Here is an 18,596-nt window from a genome sequence, read left to right as displayed (position 1 = left end):
TCTGCCACACATACGGGGTGACTGGTCCTAACCCAGAAGCACACTCTTCCAGGTTTTTCCTCCATCTAGAGGCCATGGTCACACTTGACCACGGCATTTAAAGGGTTAAATGCCTGAGATTGGCATGATTGCTGGTTGCAAATATTAGCCCCGGGCCCCTGCTGTTTGAAACAGCAGAGACCCGCCAGCTACAGTATGGCGCCCACTGCGCTTGCCAGCAGGCTCCATATTTAAAGACCCTCCAGGCGCCGTACATGTATCTCACTGGTATCCTAAGGGTTAAATAATGTTTAAAGGCAATGATTCATTCCAGAAACTTTGATTCATACGTTTCTAGCATCTCCGGTAATAGCTTTTGTGAAAGATATGTCCCATAAATAGATTAATATGTTGATAAAATAGGCTATAAATGACTGTAATAACAACTGATTGAAAGTTCACGCCTTCCTTTTAAATCAGTCGTCAAAAAATGAGACCCTTGAACCACAATAATTTGTGGATAGCTGAATAGATTTAATTCTTATCTCTGAACTTCCTCTACAGTAAGTTTGCAAATTTTTTTTATCGTAATGCCTATTCATCCGGACTCCAAAGGTCTGACAAACAGTACAGCGAACTCAAAGATATTTAATTTGCATGCAGAACGTGAGCTTACTGAATGAAAGTCATTCAAGAGACAAAAATACATTGTTGCAATCTCTTTGAGACTGAATATACAGACAAACATCTCAGTCGACAATAGAGAGTAACTGCCAACTCTTTGTAGAGTTACAAACTCTTCCCGACTTTAATAAAGTGTGCAGTAAAACATCAGAGGATTTCATTATCTCGTGCCTGCATACATTATAGCAGTAATAATTAATTTTCTCTTCAATCAGCAGATTTGGAGATAAGAGGCTACGTAGGCAGCCCAGTGAACAGTGTGCACTCATTGTATAGTTAGCTGAAATATAGTTAGATCTGATGACTATGAGAAAAGATAAAGCTATGTGCAGTAATAATTACCAGACTTAAATCATTCAGGGTGACTTCACAAGTGGCAGATTTTCTAGCAGAAAGTTTCTGCGACCGAAAATCAGTTCCATCTACCTGAATGGGGTTGGTTTAGCATAAAGAACCTGAATTTCTCAACTCCCATTCAGACTAAGGCTATATGCACACGACAATATGTGTTTTGCGGTCCGCAAAAAAAAACACTGGATGACATCCATATACCATTTTTTTTTTTTTGCAGATCCATTGTAACAATGCCTAAAACGGACAAGAATAGGACATGTTCCATTTTTTTCTGTGGGGCTACAGAACGGACATACTGATGGGGACAGCACAAAATATATGGGTCCGCATGCTATCCGCAAAAAAAGGAGATGAAGGAAAAGCGGCACTCACCGTTAGTTGTGTTGATAGTAGCTTTATTTAGGTAAAAACATGCTGGATGCACAGAAATTCAGGGCAACAGCCGCTTCGCACTAACCAGTGCTTTGTCAAGCCTTGGCTTGACAAAGCACTGGTTAGTGCGAAACGGCTGTTGCCCTGATTTGCTGTGCAGTGACCCGCATCCAGCATGTTTTTACCTAAATAAAGCTACTATCAACACAACTAACGGTGAGTGCCGCTTTTCCTTCATCTCTTCAACATTGTGATTGTTATCAGCACTTCGTAAGCAGAGCACCACCGTAGCGTGTCGTGACTACCCGTGACAAGTGTGAATCCAGTCATATATCACCAGGAACCACATGGTGTGTCTTTCTCTCTCTCTATATATTTGCTGCTAAACATAGGTTGGTGGGACTGGTGTCTATGTGAACACTATATCACCTTTTTGGTCGACCCTGCTTTAAAACACCTTCCTCGGGGAAGGCATGAGGTGGATTGTACCTGCCTATCTGTAATATTATTGGGTGGCCATGTGCCATGGAGGGCAGGGCTAGCCCAATAAAAGTTCTAAGGCATGTTAACAGGAGAGCAGAATTTCTTGGAAACTAAGCAGACTGTACGCGAGTCTTCTTTCATCGGTGCTGGTTGCATACACTTGCAAGTCTCCTTATATAGATGTAGCAAGTTTAACACTCAAACTCAACTCAAATTTCTTAACTCATCATGTTATCTTGAAACAAAAGCCATTGACAAGCAATTGAAGGTGTTTGCTTAACGCAGGCATGCTCAAACTGCGGACCCTCCAGCTGTTGCAAAACTACAACTCCCAGCATGCCCGGACAGCCTACAGCTATCAGCCTACAGCAGGACACTGTGGGAGTTGTAGTTTTACAACAGCTGGAGGGCCGCAGGTTGAGCATGCCTGGCTTAACGCATTTAGTTTAGATAACACATCTCATAAAGCATTAGTGTTAACTCTACTAAATCTGTATCTAAAAGAGCTAATAGTACTTCACAGTGATCAAGATTCGACGGTACCAAAGGACCCGGCCCACTATTGCAGTTCGTGTGCATGTAGCCTAATATACCTGATTTTAAGTAGCAAAAAGCTTCTGCAACAAAATTTGCTGTATCTGAAGGAACTTTAACATTGGCTTGGAAACTATAAGGCCTCATTCACATGTCCGTGTCCATGATGACATCAGTGACTAGTGATGAGCGAAGTTTAAAAAATTTGATTCGGTTGGTTTGCCGAATTTCACTTTGTAACGAATTACTTTGTCACAAAGTAGTGGGCGCAATGACGGGGAACAGCGAAATAAGGGCTTTCAGGGGTTAATCAATAAAAAAATAATAATACTCACCTTGTCCATTTGAGAGCGAAGAGGCCGCCGCGGCCATCTTGATTGTAGATCCCAAGCGAAATCTCGCGCAGTGCATGATGATGTCATCACACTGCCCGGTGTGGCAACGTCATGCGTAACTACACACAAGATTTTGCGTGGGACCTTCAATCAAAGTGGCCGCAGCCGCCTCTTTGCTCTCGAATACTCAAGTGAGTATTATTTTCATTTTTTACAGCCATTTCAGGGAAAATTCATTCGCTACCATGAAGCACGAGGAAAATCTGTTCTGCGGCGAATCAATTTTTCCCTGAAATTCGGATCAAAGTCCACTTCATATACTTCGATTTGCTCAATCCTAATGGTGACAAAATGGCCAATGGTTTATCAGAGAAGATGTTGGAAATGTCAAGAAGAGCCAATGAAACCTGAAGGGTGCTCTGAGAAGCACTTCTGCACCTCTGCGGTTTCAGTAAATGTTTAGGCCCCCTATGAGACTGGCATATGTTAACGTCCATCCTAATAAAACTCTTCCCTGTGTTGCCAAAGTTAGCATATTCTTGCAAAGCACCTTTCAGTTGTGTGAAGTGGATAAAGTGGATAAAAATAATGGACTTGGTATTCCTGTACCCAGTATGTACCGTAGCCACGTCATTGCTGTGTTTTGTATGAAAGCACAATCACCATAGCCGAGCATATCAATAACTACTATTGAGCAGAGTCATTAAAAGTACTTACGTAAAAGATATTCAGCACTGTCGTGATCATAATCTGTGTCTTCTGGGAAGTGATTTATTTTTACACACACCCCTCTTTTTTGGCCTAAGTATCAGTGAAATAATGAAAGTTAGTAGACAAAATGTGTGAGCATACAATAAAAGCAACAAAGTCAAAGAATATAAAAGTCTTACATCAAACAATTTTTGCAAACAAATAAAAAAATAACATTCAAGTGTAAACAGGATTTAACCCTTTCCTTATCCCTAGCATGTTTTCATATCAGGCTAGGATACTGTAACTATTGCCCCTTTTAACAATATGTCAGGGAAGGGAAGCATTAAATGATCTGAACATGTTTCTGACTCAAAGCTGCATTTCTCACTTTTTATTTGATTTGATACTATTTCACACGGCCGTAGGTGTCCCGTGCCCGTGCTGTGGACCACATATGCGGATCTGCAATACACAATATGCGGATCCGCAATACACAGGCGCCGTTCCGTGGGCATTCACTTCAATGGGTCGGCAGATCTGGAGATGCGGAATGGTGCGGAACAGAAGCACGGAACGGAACCCTCCCGAAGCACTACAGAGTGTTTCTGTGGGGTTTTCTCCCGTACTTCCGTTCCGCAAAAAGAAAGAACATGTCCTATTTTTCAGCGGAATGGGCGGATCGCGGACCCATTAAAGTGAATGGGTCCACGATCCGCTGCAGCTGCCCCACGGTCGGTGTTCGTGCATTGCAGCAGCACGGCCATGGGGCGCACACGTTTGTGTGCAGGAGGCCTAATAGCTGAGAAATGCTGCTGCAGAATCTGCTCTGTGCCAGTTTTATCTAGCCATAATGTGAATTGTTTAAAATTAAGGAGGCTGTATTAGTCAGATTTTGTAAAAATAGGTTTTCTAGGGGATATTTTTTAATAAGGAAAATTAGGGGCAGACTGGCTGGGCACATAATACCGAAGACACTATAGGAATCATTATTAGAGGAAGACCAGACAGCATGCTGAAGGTAGGGGTGGCCTGGTGCTCTGGCCCACATCTCACCTCCTAAGCCCCCTGTTCCATATCTTAATAAGAGACAATAGGATGAGGAGGAGGACATAAAGTGGCAGCTGCTGATGGCCACCAGAGAGAGCCAGCTTCTGGGGAGGTATGTTGTGCTGCATTGTGGTATTTGGTTCTTTGGGGTGATATTCTGTGCTGTACTATGGTATTTCTAACCCTGACAACTTGTGTTGGCCCCATCTACTTGTGCTGCCCCACCTGTTGTCAATTTGCACTCACCTACAACACAGGGGACATTTTTAGTTTTTTTCCAGGTCCACTTCCAGGTTTCCAGTCTGCCCATGAGGGGCAAAATGGGTTAAAAAAATAAAATAAATAATTATTCAACAATACTCCAACACTGCCATCCCAATGCTACTTAGGTCCCGGTCCTCTCTGCTTCAACTTTGTGGCTCAACATACAGGAAGTGTCTTAGACTGCCCGCTCAGCCACCTGCAGGATGCAGAGATGACATGCTTCAGCCAGTGCTTAACCCTGTGTTTATCCATTTGAATGGGCATTTTGCATTTCATAAGCTTTTTTTTAATATCCCAACCACTGCAGTGCCTTCCAGTATATATAATGGCCCCATAGTGCCCCTTGACATCAAATAGCCCCATAGAGTCCTTTCAATATAAATAATGTACCCCTTAGTGCCCCTCAGTATAAATAATGAACCCCATAATGCCCCCCAATAAATAATGCACCCCATAATGCCCCCAAATGAATAACGCACCCACAGATCCTTCAGTATAAATAATGCCCCCCATAGTACCGCACTTTAAAGAATATACCTCATAATGCCCCCTAATATATATAATGTGGCAATAATGCACCTAGTGTGTATATGTATATACAGTATCTCACAAATGTGAGTACGACTCTCACATTTTTGCAATTATCTTATTGTATCTATTCATGGGACAACACTGAAGATATGACGCTTTGATACAATGTAAAGTCGTCAGTGTACAGCTTGTATAGCAGTGTAAATTTGGTGTGCCCTCAAAATAACTCAACACAGCCATTAATGTCTAAACTGCTGGCAACAAAAGTGAGTACACCCCTTATTCCAACATGATAAGTGCCCCCAAAACACACCTCCAAGACACCCACTGCCTTGCTAAAGAAACTGATGGTAAAGGTGCTGGACTGGCAAAGCATGTCTCCAGACCTAAACCCTATTGAGCATCTGTGGGGCATCCTCAAATGGAAGGTGGAGGAGTGCAAGATCTCAAACTTCCACCAGCTCCGTGATGTCTTCATGGAGGAGTAGAAGAGGATTCCAGTGGCAACTTGTGAAGCACTCTAGTGAACTCCATGCCGAAGAGAGTTAGGGCAGTGCTGGAAAATAATGGTGGCCACACAAAATATTGACAATTTGGGCACAATTTGACCATTTTCATTTAGGGGTGTACTCACTTTTGTTGCCAGCAGTTTAGACATTAATGACTGTGTTTTAAGTTATTTTGAGGATACATCAAATTTACACAAATGTGAAGGGTATACTCACTTTTGTGAGAATACATATATGCCCCCAGTATATATAATTACCCATTCTCAATAAACCCTGCTCCCCAACCCAGGTAGTGCAGATAGATCCTTAAAATAATAATAATAATAATAATACTCTTCTCATCCACTTGCATTTGGGGGAACACTTGTTTTACCTTGGAGGCACGAGAATCTGACATTTCCAGCATTGTGACGTCACATCATCATGACTACTATTCACAGGCCGTTAAAAAAAGTGCCATGTTAATAGCAGCATAGATTTTAATTGGCCTGACAATGACCCTGTAATGGCTGCTACACAGCCCTTTTTCACTGTTGAGTGAATGAGACTTTAGTTTTTGTGTGTGTCGTGAAAGGGGAGGGCAGGGGGAGCAGCAGAATACAGGTAGCTGACTGAGCACTCAGCTCAGTGATCCAGTGAGGGGTGATGTGCTGTCTAGTATTAAAAAGTAGAGTCGTCGGGGGAAGGGGGGGGGCCAGGAGTCAGATCAGGTCATCAATATTCTACTCCCAGAAAACTCCTTTAATTGCTTTTTTGTAGATAGGTGATAAGCAATGTTTAAACGGATACTTCCATGAGAAAAAATTATATATATATATATATATATATATATATATGCTGTATGTATGTATATATTGTAAGAAAGTACCTGGAATCATCGTGGATGGAAGGTATGTGTCACCGAGGTTCCTGGCCTCAGTGAAGCAAGAGCTGGTACTTTATGTGTCAGAAGCAGCTATTGTTAATTGTCACCTTGAGATTTAGCATGGCTGTCATAGCTGATCTGGGACGGCTCTTACTGGGAGTAGTCAATGTTCTGGGTGGGTGACTACTCCCCATGTTCCAGGCCGTGTTGTGGCAGGCATAAAAACTAGCCAGCACTGCCAGGTGTGTGGATTTATCTCCCTCTGACAGTGGAGCTCAGGAGCTTGTGTGCTGTGAACTGAGCGCTGTGCTGGAATTTGAGGTTTGAGCCGGGCTGGAGGACTCAGGCCCCTCTAACAGGCCGCCTATGGACTTGAATGAGGCTGAACTGCTAACAGGGTGTGAATTAACACCCAGGAGAAAAGGTGACTTTTATTGTTTATGGACTTTTCTTGTGTGTCAACAAACACCAAGACACTTGCGTTTTGTGATACACCAATGTGTAAATAAACACCACTGTTTGATTCAAGAACTGTATACTTTGCCTTTATACTGCATCTGCTAGTCCTTACTACCAGAGCGAATCCCCACAATTGGTGGAGAAAGTGGGCAAGCGCAGTGAGGCTGGCGTGAGCACCAATATATTTTTGGGTTAGCATTTTTGGGCACAGTTGTATGTCGTACATCAAACCAGCTGTATTTCAACCAGTGCCCCATGACAAAATAGAGGCTGTTGTGAAGACCCTCATGGAGGCTAATTTGTAGCAGCAAGAGACCAACCTGCACCAAAGGGAGGCTAATAATCAGTAGCAAGAGACCAACCAGTTGCTGCTACAACACGTGATGGCTTTGAAGACAGCAGGAGCAACGCCAAGCGTCCATGATGTCCGGAAATCAGTCCGTGCAGTGATGACACCCACAGACGACATCGAAACCTACATGGTAATGTAGGCCACCAGAAAGTGGCCACCAGGGAAAATCTGCCCCGAGACCAGTGGGCTGAGGTCATCACACCTTTCCTGGCATCAGAGTCCCAGTGGGTGTATTTCGAATTGCCAGACGATCAAGCGGCCGACTTCCCGAAGGTAAAGGGGGAGATTTTGGCAAGACTGGGGGTTAATGTGTTGGTCTGGGCCCAGCAGGTACATCAGTGGGGGTTTAAGCCAGCTGAGCTAGTGAGACCCCAGTATTATGACTTACTCCACCTTTTGCAAAAGTGGCTACAGCCTGATGTGCTGAATCCTATGGCTATGCTGGATAGAATATTGACTGACATATTCTGGAGGGCACTGTCACCCCCTCTCCAGCACTGGATCGGCCAGGTATCTCCTGGAAATGCGGTGGAAATGGTGGACCTGGTGGAATGCTATGAGGCCACCAAAAATCTCAGGGAGGGTTTGTGGCGAAACCAACCTCGCCACTGGGTTGTGGAGAGGGCTGTTTAAAAGCCTCTTGCCTCAGGATTATGGCCCATAGTAACTTTAAAGGAGAAGACAGACCGGCTGCACAGCTTAAATCTGTCTGTGGAATTTTATTTTATGTTATTATGCGTTCGGTTAAATTGTATGTTATGTGAGGGTACCCAGATAGCTAATATTATTGTATTCGTGTATTCTGAGTGCCATTCACCTAATGATATGCACTCAGACTTGAGCTATCTGGGGATATGTTAAATGTCTGTGTTTGCTGTGGGGGTGTGCCATTGTGTGTTTAAATGGTGATGTATGTCCTGTTGTCTCCACATGTGTATTGGTGATCTCCCTTTGTCCTGAGAGATAATTGGATTGCCTTCGGTTGTCTCTGGGACAGAGAGGAGGAAACCATGATGCATTGTGGGGATGTGTTGTATCTGTTCTGTGTCGCAGTCTCCCTTCTGGTCCTCTAAGGGGCGGGAACGATTGGTTGCTGTACTTGCATTGTGTGTGTTGTAAGGTATTGATTGGTTGCATTTTAAAACCCTGTGGGCAGTACTATGTATGTTTCTTATGAATAAAAGAGGCTGTACTTGAAGTACAGTCAGACCACTGCTGACCCTCAAGACGGAGCCTTGTCTCGTTATTGGGGGGATTCCCTGTATGCTGTTGGAGACTGATTGCCAGGAGTGTAAGCTGACTGTACGCTTTTCCTGTTCGTCTGCTGACAGCTATTTGCGAGGTTCCAGTTTGGAGTGCTATTTTGTATCCAGTTCGGGAGGTTGGTGTTCTGCAGTAGCTGTGCCTGTCTCTCAGAAAGGGGCATATCGCCTAAACGGATCTTAACCCCTTGTCTGCTGAAACGGTCCGTTACAGGGTTGATTTAGGAGGATGGCAGGCAAACTTCAGAACTCCCCACCCCAGGCCCACCGGTATGAGCTAATAACCCCCCCCGGGAGGTTCCCCCTATGGGCCGGACACAGTAAATCTGCTGGCAGTGTCAGGAACCTGGCCACACCAGGGCTGAGTGTCCTCATCCTGTTGAGCCCATGGACATTAATTGTGGTTACCGACAATCGCTATCTGCTAGGAAACTGTGTGCCACAGGTACCCCGGAGGCTCTAGACCACTTGTGCCAGGTGGAAGTAGGGTTGGGCGATATACCGGTATCACGATATACCGCGGTATTAAAAAAACGGTGATATGGCGATATCGCCGTTTCCTAAATACCGCGGTATTTTGTGACGTCATCAAAGAGGTCAGCGCACATTGAGCGCTGACCTCTTCTAAACGTGCGTCCGCCCGCTTCTACCAACTCGCCTTCAGGAACTGACTGATCACTTACCGCCCGCCCCTGCACCTTGCTCTTCCTCTCGCTCCTGGCCTGCCTCCTTCTTGCTCCGCCTCCCTTAGTCAAGTCTCCACCCACCATCTGACATAATCACCGTCGTCACCCACCAGTGCCGGGCGCCGTGTGAGTACTGTGTGAGTACTGTCTCTGGAGAGACTTTTCCTGCGGCTGCTTCACTAGTGCGTTCTGTCTGATGACAAAGTTATAAACTTACTACTTCCCGCAGCGGCCGCCCCGGCTCTCCCTCCTCCTCGCTCCCATAAGACCTTATTATAACGCTCCTTGTGGTCCCCCCATACAGTGCAACGCCTCCTTGTGGCCCCCCATACAGTGCAACGCCTCCTTGTGGCACCCCATACAGTGCAACGCCTCCTTGTGGCCCCCCATACAGTGCAACGCCTCCTTGTGGCCCCCCATACAGTGCAACGCCTCCTTGTGGCACCCCATACAGTGCAACGCCTTCTTGTGGCCCCCCATACAGTGCAACGCCACCTTGTGGCCCCCCATACAGTGCAACGCCTCCTTGTGGCCCCCCATACAGTGCAACGCCTCCTTGTGGCACCCCATACAGTGCAACGCCTCCTTGTGGCCCCCCATACAGTGCAACGCCTCCTTGTGGCCCCCCATACAGTGCAACGCCTCCTTGTAGCACCCCATACAGTGCAACGCCTTCTTGTGGCCCCCCATACAGTGCAACGCCACCTTGTGGCCCCCCATACAGTGCAACGCCTCCTTGTGGCCCCCCATACAGTGCAACGCCTCCTTGTGGCCCCCCATACAGTGCAACGCCTCCTTGTGGCCCCCCATACAGTGTAACGCCTCCTTGTGGCCCCCCATACAGTGTAACGCCTCCTTGTGGCCCACCATACAGTGTAACGCCACCTTGTGGCCCCCCATACAGTATAACGTCTCCTTGTGGCTGCCCCCATACAGTGCAACGTCTCCTTGTGGCCCCCCATACAGTATAACGTCTCCTTGTGGCCCCCCATACAGTATAACGTCTCCTTGTGGCCCCCCATACAGTATAACGTCTCCTTGTGGCCCCCCATACAGTATAACGTCTCCTTGTGGCCCCCCATACAGTGTAACGCCTCCTTGTGGCCCCCATACAATGCAACGCCTCCTTGTGGCCCCCTATACAGTGTAACGCCTCCTTGTGGCCCCCTATACAGTGCAACGCCTCCTTGTGGCCCCCATACAGTGCAACGTCTCCTTGTGGCCCCCCATACAGTATAACGTCTCCTTGTGGCCCCCCATACAGTATAACGCCTCCTTGTGGCCCCCCATATAGTATAACGTCTCCTTGTGGCTGCCCCCATACAGTATAACGTCTCCTTGTGGCTGCCCCCATACAGTGCAACGTCTCCTTGTGGCCCCCCATACAGTATAACGTCTCCTTGTGGCCCCCCATACAGTATAACGTCTCCTTGTGGCCCCCCATACAGTATAACGTCTCCTTGTGGCCCCCCATACAGTATAACGTCTCCTTGTGTTTTTTTTTCTTTTAAACGGGTATTTATCGCGATATATATCGTTATCGCGATAAATTTTTTAATATCGTTATCGTCTGAATATTTCTGATATCGTCCAACCCTAGGTGGAAGTGGGATACACTCAAGCAGAGGCGCTGCTGGACTCAGGGAGCTTGGTGACCCTTGTAAGGGCTACCCTGGTGCGGTTCGCTGAGTATACTGGTGCCTCTGTGCGACCACCACCTCTTCCCCCGAACTAGGCAAGTCACTCGCATGACCTTGATTCCATGTGGGGTCTAGTACCTCATCATCCTCCACCCACTCTTTACCCCTGCCCTCCTTGTCGGTCTGCAGACTGCAGAAAGCCGCAGCAGTTGGCACATGTGTTTTGTCATCAGAGACGTGCTGCAGTGGTCTTTCCATATCCTCATCCTAAAACATAAGTGGTTGGGCATCGGTGCACTCAATCTCTTCCACTTCTGGTGCAGGGCTATTTGGATGGCCCATGGAAACCCTGCCAGCAGAGTTATCAAAAAGCATAAGAGACTGCTGCATGACTTGGGGCTCAGACTGATTGCCTGATTTGCAAGGGGGTGAGTTGAAAAAAAAATGGACATGGGCTGCAGGTGCCAACTCTAATCTATCAGCAGGAGACTGGGTGGGAGACAATGTGAAGGAACTGGAGGCATTGTCAGCCACCCAATCTACTATCTCCTGTACTTGTTCTGGCCTCACCCTTCGTAGATCCGCATTCAGCGTACCAAATAACGCTGAAGGTTCTGTCGCCTACTCGCACCTGAGGAAGGTGTTTCACTTGTGCATGTAGCGGGCACAGATTGACCACATCCTCTCCCTGCAACAGGAGCTCCACCAGCAGCACCACAACCGGGGCCACGTCCCTTATTTGACACTTTCCTCATTCTTTGCGTTCACCAACCAAACTAATAGATGATTTATGTCAGGCGACAATGTAACCGCCAATAGTCAACAACTAAGTTCACTGACAGTAAGGCAGTGCTGGTGTCATAAAGAGGAGAATTTTCTTGAGGTCACACAACAGTGTGACAGGCGAATTTTATGCAATTACTTCACGGTCACAATTTTTTTTTTGTCAACCAATGTAACAGCAGTATTGACTGATTGTATTGGACTGTGACAAATGCAGCAAAGGCCCCAAATGTAGTGTCTTACACAAAATAGGTGTTTTTTTAAAACCACAATATAACAGCAGTATTTAACGCTTGTATTGGACTCTCAGAAATGCAGCAAAGGCCGTAAATGTAGTGTCTTGCACGAAATGTGTGTTTTTTTAAACTCAGAATATAATTGCAGTATTTACAGCTTGTATTTAATTGTCACAAATGCAGCAAAGGCCCCAAATGTAGTATTTTGCACAAATTTTTTTTTTTTTTTTTTTTTAAACCACAACATAACAGCAGTATTTAACACTTGTATTGAACTCTCAGAAATGCAGCAAAGGCCCCAAATGTAGGGTCTTGCACAAAATGGGTGTTTTTTTAAACCCAGAATATAACTGCAGTATTTAAAGCTTGTATTGGACTGTCACAAATGCAGCAAAGGCCCCACATGTAGGGTCTTGCACAAAATAGGTGTTTTTTTAAACCCAGAATATAATTGCAGTATTTAAAGCTTGTATTTGACTGTCACAAATGCAGCAAAGGCCCCAAATGTAGGGTCTTGCACAAAATGGGTGTTTTTTTTAAACCCAATATATAATTGCAGTATTTAAAGCTTGTATTGGACTGTCACAAATGCAGCAAAGGCCCCACATGTAGGGTCTTGCACAAAATTTGTGTTTTTTTAAACCCAGAATATAACTGCAGTACTTAAAGCTTGTATTTTACTGTCGCAAATGCAGCAAAGGCCCCAAATGTAGGGTCTTGCACAAAATGGGTGTTTTTTTAAACCTAGAATATAACTGCAGTATTTAAAGCTTGTATTTGACTGTCACAAATGCAGCAAAGGCCCCAAATGTAGGGTCTTGCACAAAATAGGTGTTTTTTTTAAAACCAGAATATAACAGCAGTATTTAACGCTTGTATTGGACTGTCTCAAATGCACTGCAGGGTGCAAATGTACTTTTTAGCAAAAAATAAATAAAAATTGTCCACACCGAATCTAAAAGATGGATTTACTTGGATTGTACTTTTCAGAAAAAAAGTGTGAATATGTCACCCCCTGGGTCCCTGAACTCACAGAACAATTTGCTATATTATTTTGCCTTCCCCTGGCACATATGCAGTGCAGTTGCACTTAAATATGGGTATATGTTGCCCACTGAACTAAAAGAACAGGGTTAAATTATTCTCCCTGGCACATATGCTGTGCTGGTGCACTGAACTTGCACAAAATGGCTGCCGATGCCCACCTAACTTACAGACCGATAAAAGTTATTTTTCTGCGACACTGGGCTTAGGTGTCATGCCCTGCTCAGGTTATGTGCAGAGGTCTGCCAGGTTAGCAGCACGTGTGTATAGTTTTTTGTTTGTTTTGGAGTTGAGCTGTATCCGCCTCCCTTAAGGTGCACTGGTTGGGGTCGTTTGTTTGAGTTTAAATTACGCCCCTTCCCAGTGTCCTGTGCGGGTTATAGCTTCTATCTTGCTCTGAGGAAAGGTGGATTTGCTGTTTCTGCTCAGCTACAAGATAAGTTGGTTTTTGTTTTCCTTTTTTTGTTTTCCTATTCTGTCTAGGCTGTTAGAGAGACACCTGCCTCCTCCAGGTCCTGAGGAAGCCGGCTGCCTCTTTCCCCCTTTCCACCATCTTAGGGACTTTAGGGAATCTACAGCCTTAGGCACGGGGGCACATTGATTTGCACCTTTAGGGTCTGAACGTGGGCATAGAAGTTCAGGGAGAGCTGGTAGGGAATTGTCAGGAGGTGACCTTTATTCCCAGCTTCTGGTCTAGACGCTTGTTTTGTGGTTTTCTGTGTGTTTTTGTATCTTGTATCCTACCCAGCGTGACATTTTAACCCGCCAATACCTAGACTGCCATTTCTCAGCTGCTTTGAGATGGAGTCAAGTGATGTGTTAGTTGATCGCATGCAGGGATTATCCCTAGAGGTTTCTAATTTGCGTAATTCTGTCGCACGGTGTCAGAATGCTCTGGCATCAGGTGCGATAGGAGGAAGTCAAATTTATGGGGAGCCTAGAGTCGCTCTCCCTAATAGATTTTCAGGGGGTGTGGATGACTTTATGCGCTTTAGAGAGTCATGCTGGCTTTATTTTCGGCTGCAGCCATCTTCATCTGGTGATGAGAATCAGAGAGTAGGGATAATCATATCCCTGCTTAAAGGGGACCGGCAATCCTGGGCCTTTTCTCTGCCAACCGGTTCTCTGGCTCTCCGGTCGGTGGATGCATTTTTTAAAGCCTTGGGATTAATTTATGATGACCCAGATCGGGTCTCGATGGCGGAATCTAAGTTGCGTAATTTATTACAAGAAGAACATACTGCAGAGGCGTACTGCGGTGAGTTTAGGAGATGGGCTACGGAGTCTGAGTGGAATGATCCCGCACTACGTAGTCAGTTTTGTCAGGGGATGTCTGAGAGTTTGAAAGATGCCCTTTCTTTTCATGAGTATCCTGATACGTTGGAGAATACTATGTCTTTAGCAGTACCGTTAGATGGACGCATTAGAGAGAGGTGTAAGGTTCCTTCCGCGCTAGGGATCCCTTCTGTGAGTGGTTTCGTCTCACCGGTTCCCCAGGATAATATGACATGTAATTCTGGGGTAGGGGAGGAACCCATGCAGCTGGGTCAGGTGTCTTTCCATTCTGGTAATAGGAACTTTAGGAAGCTGCATAAGCTATGTTATTACTGTGGAGAAAGTGGTCATTTTGTTTATGCTTGTCCTTTTGTTAAACCGCATGTTGATGATAAAGAACCACAAAGAGGTTTACATAAAGAAAAAAAAAAAAACATCCCTGACTCTTGGTAGTGTGAATGAGGTGTCGGAGCAAGCAGGTATGCAATCTCCCTGCAATAATCGTTTTCTCCTTCCAGCTATGGTGGCACTAGACTCAGGAAAATTTTAATTTGAGGTATTCATTGACTCTGGTGCTGGGGTAAACCTTATTGATTTTCTTTATCTTCAAAATCTGGGCTTAAGTACTTGCACTTTAGAAAGAGAGATTCCGGTGTTCGCAATTGATTATTCCCCCTTTTTCTCAAAGGAGTCTCACTCATATTGCTCATGGTATTCAGTTAAGAGTGGGTGATTTACATGTTAAGATCATTTCTTGTTTTGTCATGAAGGACTTTCCCACAAAATACACTCACCTGCAAAATATCCAACAACTTTGCAGTGATCACTCAAAAGATGAGCGAATTGCAAAAAATTTCGATTTAGCTTTGATTTAGCTAAATCTGTCAACCGATTCAATTCAAGTCCAAAATGAGTCTATCTGAGTCAAATCTGTTACAATTGGACAGAAAATTTGTGTGGATGATCTGAGGTCTCCTAGGAATCATATTTTTTCTCTCTACTCTATCACTTTTTTCTCTCTTCCTGAAATCTACACCAAAAATTTAGCATTTGGATGCAACTTGAACGTACAAAATTTGGGTTGACTCGAATCAGATTAGTTTAGAATTGATTAGCTCATGTCTACTTAAGGCCCCATTCACATATCCGCAACGTGTTTTGCGGATCAACGGATCTGCAAAACACGGACAGCGGCAATGTGCGTTCTGCATTTTGCGGCCCGCACATTGCCGGCACTAATAGAATACGCCTGTTCTTGTCCACAATTGCGGACAAGAATAGGACATGTTCTATTTTTTTCAGGAACGGAATTGCTGACCGGGAAGTGCGGGTCCGCAATTCCGTGTCTGGGCAGCACATCGTTAAACCCCATAGAAAGGATGGGTTCGCGACTCTGTTCCGCAAAATGCAGAACGAAATTGCGGACATGTGAATGGATCCTAACAGTAACGTCCTGTGTCATAGACCTTGCTGTCTACATATGTACTAGACAGGGAATTTGTGGTCACTGGTAGTTAATGTGTTTCTGGTCCTTGCACAAGCTACAAGGAGAGAAATAATGGAAAGGAGGGACAGTACACAAAACAGCCATTGCATTCTGCTTTACCATCTTATAGGACGATATATAACAAGTGATGCTATTCCTCAGGATGGCAGGAGTCATCCTATACTACTGAATTCTGATGGAGTTTAGTGTTACTATTGTTTTATTTGGAGAAACAGAGTTGTGAAAAACCGAGTCATTACACTAACAACTCATGATATGTCAGCAAAAGCTGTGATTTGTAAAAAGCAAACAGGAAAGATCTGAAGCACTTGGAACTTTGGATCAAATGCTGAGTTTGTAAAGAAAGCTATTTTTGGAGTATTCTGTAATGCAAGGAAGGCTAAAATGACATAATTATAGGTTAACCCAACTCACAGAAAGTAAAATACAGATCATTTGATCTTTTACCAAACAGTCTTCTATGTATGCTTTCTTTTATTATGCCACATTATTTATATTTAACCATAAGGTTGGGCTGAAATGGAGTATGCAGATATGTAGGGCACTACTAGAAGGAGGGAGTCAGGTATTCTGGAATAAATAAAAAAAACAATGCTCTGCCTCTCCTATGGGCGGTCAGTTTGTGTACCATGTTAGGGCTGAATAGCTCTTTATATATACTACCTACACTGCACTAACAACAATATCTAGCTGATAGGAGCAGCTGATGATGTTACCACAATCTTCCAGCCTTCTCCTTTCAGAAGATGGAACAGGAGCAATGAGAAAATGCAGGATAGGTAAGATTTCACTATTAGTTATTTTAAAGCCTAAACCAGTGGTTAAACCAACAAGCCCTATCCTAATGTGTTCACAATAAAAAAGAAAAATATATAACAAAAACACATGCACTCGTTTGCAGGCCCTGACTGCCCACACAACTGCCTTGTTCCCTGTCGCTTCTGGTCCAAGAAGGACCAGGAACTGCGTGGTACCATGGCCACTGTGACCAACACAGGCCTCAGCAGCCACATGTGCTTGAACAGTACATCATTGGTGCCACTATTCTGCTTGAATGTATTGGTCAAGCAGATGTGAACTCTACCGCCTGTGAAGCAGCTGGTAAAGGAACAGGGCATGACTGTAGACAGGTGAGATAGGTTTTCTTTTGTATGTGGTACATACATTCATCAATAGAACATTGATATTTGAAAATTTAGGGCAAAACTGTACATTATTCTACATATATAATATTATAACATTATATTCGTTTTCAATCACATTTAGGGCGCAGTAGTGTCAACACATGCATGGCCACCAACAATACAAACCCACTGAACCGGGCAGTTAATTTAATTAGAGCCTGCTGCAGACCTTTCGCCCACGTAGTACTCGAAGGCAGCACAGCAACATCACAACCGTGACACAACCTCACAGTATGGTTGTATCCTAAAGGTGTTGGGCACTTTGTAGTTACTGTTGTCCACAATGTATATATAACATGACAAATTATATGACGCTTACTAATGTAGCCTTTGTTTGCATTCTGTGTCGTTTTCTATATTTCATGTCCCCTTGTCTCCAAATCTTCTGTGCTGTCTGCAAGGATCATGTGACCAGACATATCACTCAGTCTCCTTCAATTTTAACACACTGTACTTGCATTGTGCAACAGTGCAAACACAGATGGTAGGTGCAGTGTATTTGAATGGATGAGCCTGCATGATTTGCCTAGTCACATGGCCCCCTATCAGCAGCCATTTTATGATCTCTGTGTGGACAGCAAAAACGACTGTCAACATGGGGACATCTCTTCTGAATTATAGGAAATAGCACAGAATACCAACAAAGGCTATATAGGTAAGTGCCATAAAGTCATCTTAAAAACACACTGGTAAACAGTAGGCAGAAAGTGGCAAACTCCTTTAAAAATGTGAACTTTTTTAATTGACTCCAAGTGAATATACGAGGAAATAAAATGTTATCTAAAAAAATACCCCATTTTCTTAATACTGTATTAGAAATGATATAAAGGCCGTCAAGTTTCAGAACACATAAATAAAAATGGAAAGAATAATACCTTCCAAACAGCAAATTCTCCATAGACCAGAATGTGTCAACCCTCCAGGGTCCCTCTTATCTTTCTGTGGTGTTTCCTCACTTGATATATTGGTGGTATTGCAAATGAAGGCTCTGGCATACAGCCAGTAATCTGTTCCTATCGCGATTGTCATGAGCCCGAATGCAGCAAAAGCTCCTACTGTGGTCATAAGAATCTGGACCCCTTTCTCACACCACACCATTCTGCCTTCATTCCACCTTTTCCACGACTCCAGGGTGACAGGTTGGGGTTTTCCAATTCACACAAAAATTTGTTTTGAGTAGAAGAAGCTTGCTGTCTTCTTCTTTGGTCAAATTTGTGCTCTTTGGTTGGTACTACCTTCTTCTGACCTTCTTTTCCTTAGGCCTTCAATGTCAGCAGGAGCTCAAATGCTTTTGCCAAAGGACAAGAGAAGCCACTGAATCGCTCAGGACTATCTTTTCAAAAAGTCTCAAGTTGTGTTCCATTGACTGTCTAGGCTCCGATCCGTATATTTCAGTATCAAATTTTAAGGGATTCCTTTTGCATCACTAGGACCTGTATGAGACATAGAAATAAATGTAATTTACTTTGTCCTTTGTTTTTCATTCTTCAGTGTCAGAAAACAAGAGAACATAAGCGT

The 18,596-nt window shown here is 44.4% G+C and overlaps 1 protein-coding gene across 2 annotated transcripts in view; it reads right to left on the bottom strand.

Moving 5' to 3' along the window:
- The window catches only part of CACNG8 (calcium voltage-gated channel auxiliary subunit gamma 8), a 49,884-nt gene extending 31,681 nt beyond the window's left edge, over positions 1-18,203 (bottom strand). Inside the window, exons 1-2 of one of the 2 annotated variants that reach the window (XM_044278081.1) lie at positions 17,954-18,203; positions 3,459-3,542 (exon numbers count right to left, since the gene is read on the bottom strand). In XM_044278081.1, coding sequence (XP_044134016.1) covers positions 3,459-3,542; positions 17,954-18,176 — 307 coding nt within the window. In that variant the 5' untranslated portion in view covers positions 18,177-18,203. The remainder of the gene's footprint in view (positions 1-3,458; positions 3,543-17,953) is intronic. The other variant, XM_044278080.1, reaches the window with a different exon arrangement.
- Positions 18,204-18,596: the final 393 nt, after the last annotated feature.

Source organism: Bufo gargarizans, chromosome 2, assembly GCF_014858855.1.
Source record: "Bufo gargarizans isolate SCDJY-AF-19 chromosome 2, ASM1485885v1, whole genome shotgun sequence".
Classification (NCBI taxonomy): Eukaryota; Metazoa; Chordata; class Amphibia; order Anura; family Bufonidae; genus Bufo; species Bufo gargarizans.
This window is presented reverse-complemented; position numbering and strand designations above follow the sequence as displayed.